At 38.8% G+C, this 11,722-nt stretch overlaps 2 protein-coding genes across 5 annotated transcripts in view; one reads left to right on the forward strand and one right to left on the reverse strand.

The window, feature by feature from the left end:
• LOC103387804 (GDNF family receptor alpha-1-like) overlaps positions 1–7,012 on the reverse strand; it is a 22,460-nt gene extending 15,448 nt beyond the window's left edge. Inside the window, exons 1-3 of the mRNA XM_025060879.1 lie at positions 6,393–7,012; positions 5,646–5,951; positions 4,616–4,696 (exon numbers count right to left, since the gene is read on the reverse strand). Of these exons, the coding sequence (XP_024916647.1) occupies positions 4,616–4,696; positions 5,646–5,951; positions 6,393–6,432 (427 nt within the window). The 5' untranslated portion in view covers positions 6,433–7,012. The remainder of the gene's footprint in view (positions 1–4,615; positions 4,697–5,645; positions 5,952–6,392) is intronic.
• Positions 7,013–9,011: 1,999 nt separating this feature from the next.
• Positions 9,012–11,722, forward strand: part of LOC103387802 (coiled-coil domain-containing protein 172) — a 17,051-nt gene continuing 14,340 nt past the window's right edge. For 2 of the 4 annotated variants that reach the window (XM_025061084.1, XM_025061087.1), the window contains exons 1-3: positions 9,712–9,881; positions 10,083–10,168; positions 11,125–11,241. In XM_025061084.1, the coding sequence (XP_024916852.1) occupies positions 9,803–9,881; positions 10,083–10,168; positions 11,125–11,241 (282 nt within the window). In that variant the 5' untranslated portion in view covers positions 9,712–9,802. The other 2 variants (XM_025061086.1, XM_025061085.1) reach the window with 2 other exon arrangements.

Genomic DNA, 11,722 nt, shown 5'->3' on the forward strand with positions numbered 1-11,722 from the left:
CTTGGACTCGAGCCCTTTGACTCGACAAGACTTGATACTTTCTCCAAAACCCAAAGATTATAAAGTAAGTTATTGAGGAGCGCTGTGTATCTCTCATTGTGTACGTGTGTGCGTCTGTGTGTGTATGTGCTGTCGGCACAACATCCAATCAAATTAGACCCACGTTGTTTTGACGCGATAATATCGAGCCAATCAAATTGTGGGACAACCAATGAGAAAGAGCTGTCAAACAATGCGCCGGTTAGAGAAAATGATACCAAAGATTGTGTTGTTCGGATTTAAAAACTACGAGATGGTCAACAAAAAACGAGTGGCAGTGAGTGGAAGGACTCGAAAGGACTCGAAAACAGAAACGGCAGGACTTGGGACTTGACTTGACACTTTTCAGTCTTGACTTGGATTCGACTCGGACTTTGCCTATTTTGACTTGAGACTTGATTTGGACTTGAGTGCAAAGACTTGAGACTTGCTTGTGACTTGCAAAGCAATGACTTGGTCCCACCTCTGCTATACACACAAAATATCCAGCAAAGAACAAGAAGAAAATAACACACTAGCAGAACTCTCCAACACTAAGGCGTCTCCTTCCAGTCTGTCCGTCCAAGAAAAGAAAGACCTGATGTCACTCAGCAAGGACTGAATAAAGACGCCACTATCCCTCTGGCAGATAAAGAAATACGCATACTGAAGTTGTCAGCCAACCCTGTACTCAATGACGCCAGCACATACGAGCCTCAGAAGTGTGACCCAAGCTCTCGCTCTTGCTTGCAATTGTTCCAAAAATGAACCACTTCCAGAGATGACATTCTCTGAATCTACACGCCATTAGAGACCCAAAGATACTCCACAAGACAGTCCTCATCTCAGACTTTATGTCAGCACCTTTCTGCAGTTTCAGACTCATTTGTAGAAAACACAGTCAGGATTCTGCAGTACAGAGCTGATTATATACCACCGGTGTTCAGAACAAGAAGAAAGAACACCGCCACTTGAAATAATCACTTTAAACTTGTCTTAAACTAAAGTGTGAGAACTGCCAAAAAAGACGTGCAAGAAAGTGACAGATCAAAAACAAGCGGCAGTTTCTAACTGGCTAATGACTGCCGCAGCCCACAGGGGTTATTAGTCTGGGCATCCAAATGTACCACCCCTGTCATTCTAAACTTTGAAGTCCATTTGCCGCCATCTTCCACAATTTCGAGAAAAATTTGGAGGAAGAAGGGGTCACGTAATATGGAAATCAAGCATCTTGTATAAGATCTAGGTACAGTACAGTAGTTTGGTACTAGGACTGACAAACATGCCTGCGCCAGAACCCTCATACTTGATCAATAACACATAGCTCAAGGGCAAGGTAACTTCCAGCTTTGCTAGTCATATATTAAACCTGATACTACATTCAAAGACTTGTACTCGAAAACATGTGGCATTTTTCCATATTAAACCTGATACTACATTCAAAGAACTCGAAAACATGTGGCATTTTTCTGTAGAAGATTTGTACCAAAGCCAGTTGCACATGCGTCAGCCAGTAGTGTGTTTTGCCTTTCAGTGCAGTGTCTTTTCATTTTAAACATCAATGATGTTAGCAGTTTGGAGGTATTTCAAAATCAGTGACAAGGAAAAGGAGGAAGGCCTAGGATTTGTTTTGTTATAAAAGCATTAAATAAAACATCTGAAAACGCTTCCTAGCACTGTAAATGCTAACATCTCTTCACGGTTTAGTAGATGTGGTGTTCATATCGTGAGTCACTTTTTTGTGAAGACTTATTTAACCAACATTGTGTGTTAATTTGTTGCTATTGAAAGACGGCTATATGGCTGCTTGCTTTAAGTGACAGTGTTTTTAATTGAAATTGAAAAACCTAAGCAGAAGGTTTAATTTTGAGTATCATGATTGTTTAAGTCTTAGGCTTATATGTGATGGTTCACGTATGAAAATACTCATACTCTTATCGGTTTGTAATGGTATCGAGACATTTACACATATACATATGAACACAGATTTACATATGAACACGTGCACTAACTCTGCATGTGTTAACACTGACAGAGGAAGAGAGAATAGAGGGAAAATGTCCTGTGTTTACATCACCTGCCTGAATGTGCAAAATTGAGGGGATGGAATAGAGTACATTTACATTTATGCATTTTATTAGAAGTACCACTTAATAAACTTTTAAACTTTTAATTTCTTAATTTTTAAAAAAATGTTTTGTGTTGTTTGTTTATTTTTTATGGTGGCGTCATAAATATAATGAATGAATGATTTTTATATGTGTACCAATAATTCAAAATGATCAAAACAAACATCCTCCTTATTACACATAGACATTTGAAAAATAGTCCATATGTAGAAAAGAAAAAAATATATATAAATAATATAATATTTCAACATTGGGGTTACAACCCCACATGGGGTCACCTGTAATTCAAATGGGATCATCTAAAATATCTAACAATAAATATAAAACATGACTGATAAAATTGATTTTTAGCTAATTATTATTTTTTTAAATTATATTTAAAAACGCCACACACCATCTTAAAAAACTGCATTCTTTTAATTTCATGCATTTAAATCGAGTTCAAATCAAATGCAAGACATAAAAATCTATCTAAGCTGGGGCATCTTGATTGAGAGCTGCGATCACGTGACTGCACAAATGACACTAAAAAAATGATAACTAAAATGTGTCCAGGTTCGCAAGAAATTTGTGATGTCAAAAAAAAAGCCAAAAAATGTAAGTGAATGCCTCAATACAAAAATACCAAAAACCCTAGAAGTGGTCGGTTATACAAAAAGGCAGCATTCACACCTCGAAACTCTTCTTATTGATTGCTACTCATCATTTTTACAGTGCATGTGTTACATCACTGTATTCTGATAAAAGAAGAAGTCAGGCTGAACTTTTAATAACAGACCAAAAGCTCATCTGATGTTCCATCAAAGGAGAGATGCAACGCTGTCAATCATAATAAAAAAAAGCTACTGTGCTCTGACACACTGAATGAAGACTGTGGATATTGAGTATCACCGACAATGGGGAACGCGCATTCTACTCCTCTCATAAGTGTTACCATCTGTTAAATTGCCAAAACCACCTCCAGGCTTCATACAACACATGTTCGGTCACAATAAATATTAAAATTTTACAAACTATCTTCTTCGTGAAAATAACTGACCTCTGGCATGAACATAAGTTCATGACAGTTCTTTTTTTTTTAGTACAATTACTTTAAATTAAAAATATGCTGCACAACAACCTAGCTTCTAACTAAACCTTTTTTTTTTCTAATTTGAAGGAAAAGAAGTCTGAGGTTAGGATTCTGGGTAAATAACACGTGTCCTCTTGTCAAATCAGTCAATATATAGCTTCAGTTGAATTTTTTGCTCGCAACCCAATCTTGTTTGTTTATAATAAGTGAGAGAATGGATGACTAGAAACAGAACATATGGTAACTTCAGCTTTTTCCTCTCACCTAACGTGTATTCTTCTATTTCAAACCTAAGATAAATTGTAAAGCAGGGAGTCTATGAGAACTTGTCTCCTTACAATAGATATATACATGTAAATATCCATACCCGTCATCAATCAAATTAGGCAAATATATTAAGACATAAAAACAGACTGCCTGTCTGTATCGCTTTATAGGTCCGACAAGATATATTTGTCTTCTTACTCCCATGGCTCTGTCGGTGTGTCATCAACGCTGAGACCTGCCAGAAAATTAGACATTACAGCTGTGTACTGTGTAGCATATGGCACAGCTGATTATTTTTTATCTGACAGTCTACCAATATGCCAATTTACGTTTACAAAAAACTGGTCTCCTATACAGCAGACAGGTCACAACATCTGTTCACTGTCGAGGATTTGGTTCATTTAAATGACAAAATTGCTATTATTAAGAGACAGCGGTGTTGGATGGAAAACCATCCATTTGTCAAAAAAAAAAAAAAAAACGGTCAACTTATTAGGAAAACCATCCATTTGTCAAAAAAAAACGGTCAACTAATTGGTGTTATTCAAGGCTGAGAGCATCAGTCTGATTTGACACAGAACTCGTCACCTTCACTCGAATAATACAAATTTAAGAGGAGCTAAACAACAGCAATATCGACCACGGAACAGCTGTGCATATGTGAAGAGGGGAATATCATCGCCATCTGCAGGCAAAAAAGGGTATTGATTGTTCAAGAGATCTGAAGAGAACATATTAAACTGCAAACAAGCTACTTATTCACTTAAAACAAAAAACTCAAAAAAACAAAAACAAATGAGGTTTTATAAGTGAACAGCAAATGCACCACAAACAAGAAGAAAAGAAAAACCTTCTGCTTCTGAATTCCCAGCATCTGTTCACTGTCTGAAACTCGGAACTAAGGCTCCCCGACCAAGGTCACTTCCAGCCAGCATGCAGCACAGACAGTATCAGAGTATGACAGAGGATACATAGTATTGCACACACACACATAACCTTTAGTGAAAGCATGCAGAGCTTGAGCGTTGGTCATTCCTCAAATGAGACAGGGGGACATAATGACAAATGTAGGAGACAGATTGAAAGACAGATAGAGAGCAGATATTTGTTTTAGCGCCATCACTCTTACCTAAGATGGGAGCCAGGCGGAAAATGTCAGAAAGACGGCTGTTCACGGGTTCATACGGGGAATCCTCCAAGAAGTCGTTACCTGGGAGGAAGATAATCAACTGTTATTGACCGGCAAGGCAGGTAGAGAAGAGAAGTGTTTATAATGCATTTTTGAGACGACACTAAGGCCAAGAGTTATTTTAGTTTGAAGAAGCATCTGATCTCCTGCTCAGTCATTTGATATATCTGAGTCCATTCATTTGTTTTTTGTTTGTTTGTTGTTTTTTGGAAACTACGCGTCAAGCATGAGAGAACCACAATAATTATATGAACTTATAAATGAACCAATGTCTGCCTCAGCTCGACAGCAGATCAGCAACTAAAAAAAAAAAAAAAAAAAAAAAAAAAAACTCACTGTGTCGTTATACCGGAGGTACTGCAGAGTCGGAAAACGCACTGTACTAGGGACAAGTTTGAAATAAAGACATGAATATGCAGTATGATGAGTTTTATTACGCAACAATTTTTCTGCAACAGGTTTGTTTATACTGTGACTTTCCCGACAGTGGGACTCAAACCTCACAGGGACACACTCTATATACACTGATCCATCCTTCACCCCTCACTGTTTTTGTTTATCGCTCGGCAGCCCCGCACGGTGGCCTGTATGTGCCATGGATTATTTGGGTCAGTCAATAGCCACACTGGCACACAGCTACACGCTTGATTGGGCAGGTTGGTCAGTTGGTTGCGCAACTGAATGTCAACCTACTGGCAGCGGCTTGGATGCACAGGAAGCCCCCCCACCCCCCACTGTCACCGTCCAGACATTAAGATTACTGCGGCTCGGAAGAGAAACTTTACGCTCCAATACTTTCGAAGAATCGGGATTAAGGGAGGCGGGACCGCGTTTATGAAAACCTCATCAGGGGTCAAGTATGAGGAAAACGACGATGATCTGTAAAGCAAAAAAAAAAAAGTCGAAACTGTGAAGTAGAAAAGAAAAAAAAAAAAAAAGCCGAAACTGTGAAGTAGAAAAGAAAAACAACCTTGTAGTGTCTGGTAGATCCCCCAGTAAATACGCAGACAGTTTTTCTCCTTCTTCATGCCTCGTTTACACCGGCAATGGTACAGCGGGCTCTGTTTGAGCGCGTCCATGGCGCTCCGGCACTCGTCTTTGGCCTCCAGTCCGGCCAACATGCTGAAGTTGCTCTCTTTGCCACCGGCTACGCATTGTCTCATCGTGCGGTACTTGGTGCTGCACGCCTGCTCCTTCAGACACAGCTCGCTGGCTCTCACACAGTCCAACCGGTTGGCTCCGGCGCGCAGACTCTCCTCCGCGTAAGAAAACACATCTGCAAATAGGAGAAACACGAGAAAATATGTTTATTTAAATGATAACACAGTGGGTATATTTTGTTTTTAATTTGTTTTTTTTACACTATATATGCCGTCTCTCCGTTATTTAATGCGACATATACATCTTGTTTTTCAATGTGCCAACATAGAACGCGCCGAGACAAAAACTCGCACTAAATTATTAAAAAAAAAACTCTAAAGGAAATTATTTCGGCTTAAACAATTTATATTTAAACTGGTACTGATGTGATAACCGAAATTTTGGTCATTTGGACAAAGCGCAGACAACCGGCTCCAACACTGGCCACTTGAAATAGCAGTCGTTGTCCCGTCAACAACTCACATTCAAACGCATCTTTAAAAGACATGTTTATGTCTGTAAAAAAAATAAAATAAAAGTAAACCTTGGTTTGGACATTGCTCCGGTGAAAACTTACCCAAGTAAGAGAGAAGGACATAGAGTAGTGTAAGCATCATCGTCTCCGTGACAACAATACAACCTTATTCGAAAGAAACGTGCGAAAGAAAAGCAACTTTTATTCCACTCTTCTGAAATCCATCGAAAGGACGCGGCAGCGTGCGCTCCACTGCAGGGAAGAGAAACGGATCCAGCTCCTGAAAAAATCTTCCTCTCAAAAGTGTCCCGTCCCGAATCAGGGTCAGTTTTTCTGACTTTTTTATTTTTTTTTTGACAAAACGTAGAGCCTTTCCTCTTCCTAGTTCTCGTTAAACGGTTTCTTTTCACCCTCCAATACCAAAAGACAGCAGATCAGCGCAGAGGTGAGTGTCCTCCAACTCCGAGCAGCAGGATGCTTGCGTTGCGCCTGTGCGTCTCAGCGCACACACACAGCCAGCTGGAAAAGCACTGCTACTGCTGCCGCCGCTGCTGCTGCTGCTGCTACTGCTGCGTCTGTGTGCGAGTGTGTGGCGCATTCAGCAAGAGCAGAGTGCCAACTTCCACCTCACTGTGCTCTCAAGTAAAGCGATCACCATCATAAATCCAAGAACACTGGAGCCGTAATCACAGCGCATTCACTTCTATTTATGACAGCACCAAAAATAATTAGCTCCAAGTTTAATTAACGGTCTTTTTATTAGTAAGGCAGAGGATATGATTGCTGCATGCTGAACACTAAAAAAAAAACAAAAAAAAAAACTGCAACTTGTCGCTGTTGCTATTAATTCATTGATGGCACCTACACACACAACAGTGTTTTTGTATTCACTCTGAGGTCAAAAGTCCAACCTCAACAGTGTGGCAGGGTGAAAAGAAAAATGACAACATATGGATCAGCAGTTCCATACTTAACATATATCAGATTTTTTTTTTTTCCCATTTCAAATGAAGGAGGAAAGGCGACTTTTGCAACAGTTCGTCTGCCAGCAGTTCGGGACTTTACTGGTTTTGATATATAGACAACTGTAAAGCCTCTACGATAAAATGCTGATGTAACTTTCGTCAGATAAATCTCTAGGTCAGCAGAGAAAGAAAATCCGTCATCGCTCTCCACACAAAGCGGACCCCGCGTGTCTGACGCCATCTGCTGGTGGTTTACATGTAATATGAGGTAATGAACGTCTTATACAGTTAAGGTTAATCAAGGTCTGACCTGTTATTAAATCATATCATTCTTTAGCTGTATGGCCACTAAAATGGCATCAGATTGCTAGCTTCATTTAAAACTATGCTCTCATCATTGCCATATGGAATGATGAGAGTGTGGGTTTAGCTGGGCCACGGGGCTACTAAGACCTCATAGTCTTAAACTTACCATTTGAAGGGTCCTTGGAATATACCTTTAAACCAGGGGTGTTTATATCTGGAATCAACATGAGGCACAGAATCCATTAGCAATCAACCAGTCATCCATGAAAAACTACAGAACATTTAGTCTCATCCTTTGGCAAAATGTGAACGAAATGTTTGTTGAAAAAACATTTGTTAAAAATAATTAATCTAAACATTATTGATATTGGTAACTTGAACGTGTGTGTCAGGATTAATACCCTTGGTTTGCTTCTTTATGACTTTTTTTTACCTGGTTGTTAAGGTGCTAATCACTAGGGCTAATATTATTTATTTGTATTTTAGAGAATTTAAGACTATTAGTCTGTTGACTGAAGTAAAACAACAGCTAAATTCAGCAGATTTTTTTGAAAGCATCACCACACATTTATGTGTAGAAAGGAATAGTAAACCTAGTTTAACTGTAATAAATTTAAAAAAAAATTCTACCTCATATACAGTTTTGGGCCTGTCCTGTGTTAAACTATCCATCTCTCTAGTACACATTTGATATGATCTTGTGGGCCAAATATAATTACACTGGGGGCCAGATTTGGCCCCTGGGCCTGAGTTTGACACGTGTGCTTTAAACAGATATGAGGTCAAATGCTCAACACAATGTGCACCCACAATGGTTTTAGAATCTAATGTAACACCGCTCTTACATTATGCCATTGGTGGTTGGAAAGAGTATGGTAAAAAAAAGCAAAATGCTCTTCTAGCTTAAGTTTAAGTTTTTCAATCTTTTTGACAGATATACAGAGAACAACAATTTACCCATAGAAGCATATTAACTATAAGTATTTAACTATAGTGTCCTCCCTCTTTCCATACGATACGATCAATTCCTATCTCCAATTAGTTAATTGTAAATTGTTTGGCAGGCTAACAAAACATAATTATGATTGTAGGTTAAAGTCAAAGATCATGCACATACCGGTAGCTCTTTCTATAGCTCATCGATTACTCTGTTTTCAGAGACTAATCCACTTGACTAAATACATGGGAGTGGACCATGTCAATGAACCTCACTCTGCATCCAAAGACCAGACTAAATCAATTACGAATGAAGGCCTTCTCAACTGTAAATCAAGCCCATCACACAGTAAAGAGGGGGATGAGGGGATTATTCACACACACACACATCATGGGATATTTAAGAAAATAATCTCTTATTAAAAACAAATCCTTTGTGATAATGTATAATTCAGTTAATGTGCAAAGTGTTGACACTGCTCAAACTAAAATTTAGTTTTACCTAAATGAAATGCCAGAAGCCGACAGGAAGTGAAAGGGTAAAAAAGAGGGAGAGAATGGCACAAATGATCGACAGTCTTCTATCTAGGCTAATTGTCTGCCTACATTCTGATGACTCTGCTGTTTCGGCGTCTCAAATGGGATCTATGCCAGTCAGGGGGAAAAAAAAAATCGTGTGGTGATTTATGAAAAGCCACAATCAATATGTGATATTAATTTTCAAAATGAATGTCAGAATGATGTAGTCCCGGGGTCATTGAACGTTTCACGTTGTAATGCGCTTCATGGCTCCAGATCAGAAGCCTTTATTATTCTTCCAGTCCCAGCGGTGGATGGAGGAAATCGGTGAACGGGTGAGATTGTGTGACAAATGTCCAGAGTGGATTGATGTTACCCCTAGTGTGCCGTTAGCAAAGCATTTAATAAAAAACGTATCAGCCCGATATTGAGTGAATCGCAGAGGCGTAGTTCAGTGCCACCACCGCAAACCGACTCCCAAGTTTTAAGTACGTTAACGCCTAAAATCAAAAGCGCAATTAAAGTACGTCGTGGCGACAAAACTAGAAAAATATACACGAAACATCCACGCAGACTACTTCGAAGATAAAAGTACACGTTGTCACTAGAAGGGTTGACTACGAGGGTTTTAACACGGACGGAACGTGTTTCCTCCCGCTTTTGTTGCACTCGCGTCGAAAAAAAAGTAAGCCCAATAATGGAAACCGGAAATTGACAAAGGGATGAAACTTGTTAACGCTTATATTTTGGTTTGTGTCATAGCCATAAGAGCAGTTTTTATGCAAGATGAGCCTCGACAAACTCTACCAACAAATTCTACTTACTGAACAACAACTGGCCGAACAGACACATAAATTAAAAGAAGGTATGGTTTTTTTATGTTTACATTTTTTGCTTTGATACGTTAACTACAGCTCAAGCTAATCAAGGGTGCTACTAAACTTAGCCTCAGGCATGGTTTACCTTACGCACTATTTTTTTTTTAATTTGTTTTATTAATTCAATTTTGAGTTTATATTGTCTTGAGAGCACTCAAATTATTATTATTATTATTATTTCATTTCAGTAAAAGTGGAAATCATCAAATGCAACAAAAATATCACAGACACAACAGACAAGTATGAAAAGACCAAGGCAGAACTTCATAACAAGGTAATGGAAAAGCATGTCATTTTCCCCTTTACACTGATACACTGTGCATATTATGTTACTAAAGAAAACTTTTTTTCTGAATCTGTAACATGTACACTTTAAAATTCAAGGATGTAATTACCTTGAATAGATGTATTGCATCGGGTTCATTGAGCCATGATGTGAAAAAGTGAATATTGGCATATTGATCAGCTGATCTGTTTTATGATTTTAATCACTTGATCTTTTCCATTCGTTTCATCAACAGCGCACAGGATCGACAGCAAGTGCCTGTCTAAAATCAATGTCTAATTTCCTTCAAAGGAAGCATTAGTGAAACCTTTTAGCATGTGAGATGTGTCACAGGCGGGCTAGTAGACATTTCAAGAAATACTGCTAAGATGTTACTGTACGTGTTAAAGTGTTCACTTAATCAAAAGAGCAAATTAGAAGGTCTGATGAAACATGCTGCAGAATACAAAAGTATCCGTCACAGTGGTTGTTTGTGAACAACTGTATATCTTTTTACTGTCACCTTGGTTCAAGGTTTGTGATGGAACATTAAGTTGTTTACATTATACAGCTATGCAGGGTGTGTTTAAAACACACAGTGTTTACCGCATATATGATGTAATGCCCTAGAGTTTATGTAAGCTGTCTCGTGATAATTACAGTGTTTAGAAAAGTTTGAAGCTGATTGCACACACTGAAAAACAGTGCTCCTGTTTTACTTTAAAAGCAACAAACATTCACCCTCCTCAACTGCATGTGTCATGGATTGAAGTGTCCTGAAGTGAACTGAACTGAAAGTTTGCAAGTAAATTAGTTTAACTAAAAATAGGCTTAAGAAAACAAAAGTTGTCTCTGACTAAATCACACACCTGGACTCGTGCTAGGTCTGTGCCTTTTCTTTTCTTGAAGAACTCTTGTAAAGCAGCAATTTGTCCTTTATGTTTTTGTTTTTTTCTTTTCTTCAGGTTGAACATTTGGCTGTGAAGAGGATGCACCATGATCTAAAGAAGAAACAGGAAGACCAGTTGTTGAAGCAAGTTGAGGAGTTGCTTTGCCAGAAGAATCATCTTGGCAACCAACTGGTCAGTTACACCGAAATCAGTCTTTAGGTTTTGGGATACATCAGTATACAATTCTACTATTCGCTGATCGTCTGATACAAAAATGATAATATTCCGAAGTTCTACTATAATAAAGGGTTTGGGTGTCTGTAATTGTGCTTCAATCTATTGTTAACTAATTAGCCAATTTTTGATGGTATGAATATCTTTGAGTGGTATTCAGAATTTGAGAATGATGGCTTCATGGGACTTCAATGCCCACGTGGGCAACGACAGCGATACCTGGAGGGGCGTGATTGGGAAGAACGGCCTCCCCGATCTAAATCTGAGTGGTGTTTTGTTATTGGACTTCTGTGCTAGTCACAGTTTGTCCATAACAAACACCATGTTCAAGCATAAAGGTGTCCATCAGTGCACCTGGCACCAGGACACCCTAGGCCGGAGGTCAATGATCGACTTTGTAGTCGTGTCATCTGACATCCGGCCGTATGTATTGGACACT

Source organism: Cynoglossus semilaevis, chromosome 12 (assembly GCF_000523025.1).
Source record: "Cynoglossus semilaevis isolate Cse_v1.0 chromosome 12, Cse_v1.0, whole genome shotgun sequence".
In the NCBI taxonomy this organism is placed as follows: Eukaryota; Metazoa; Chordata; class Actinopteri; order Pleuronectiformes; family Cynoglossidae; genus Cynoglossus; species Cynoglossus semilaevis.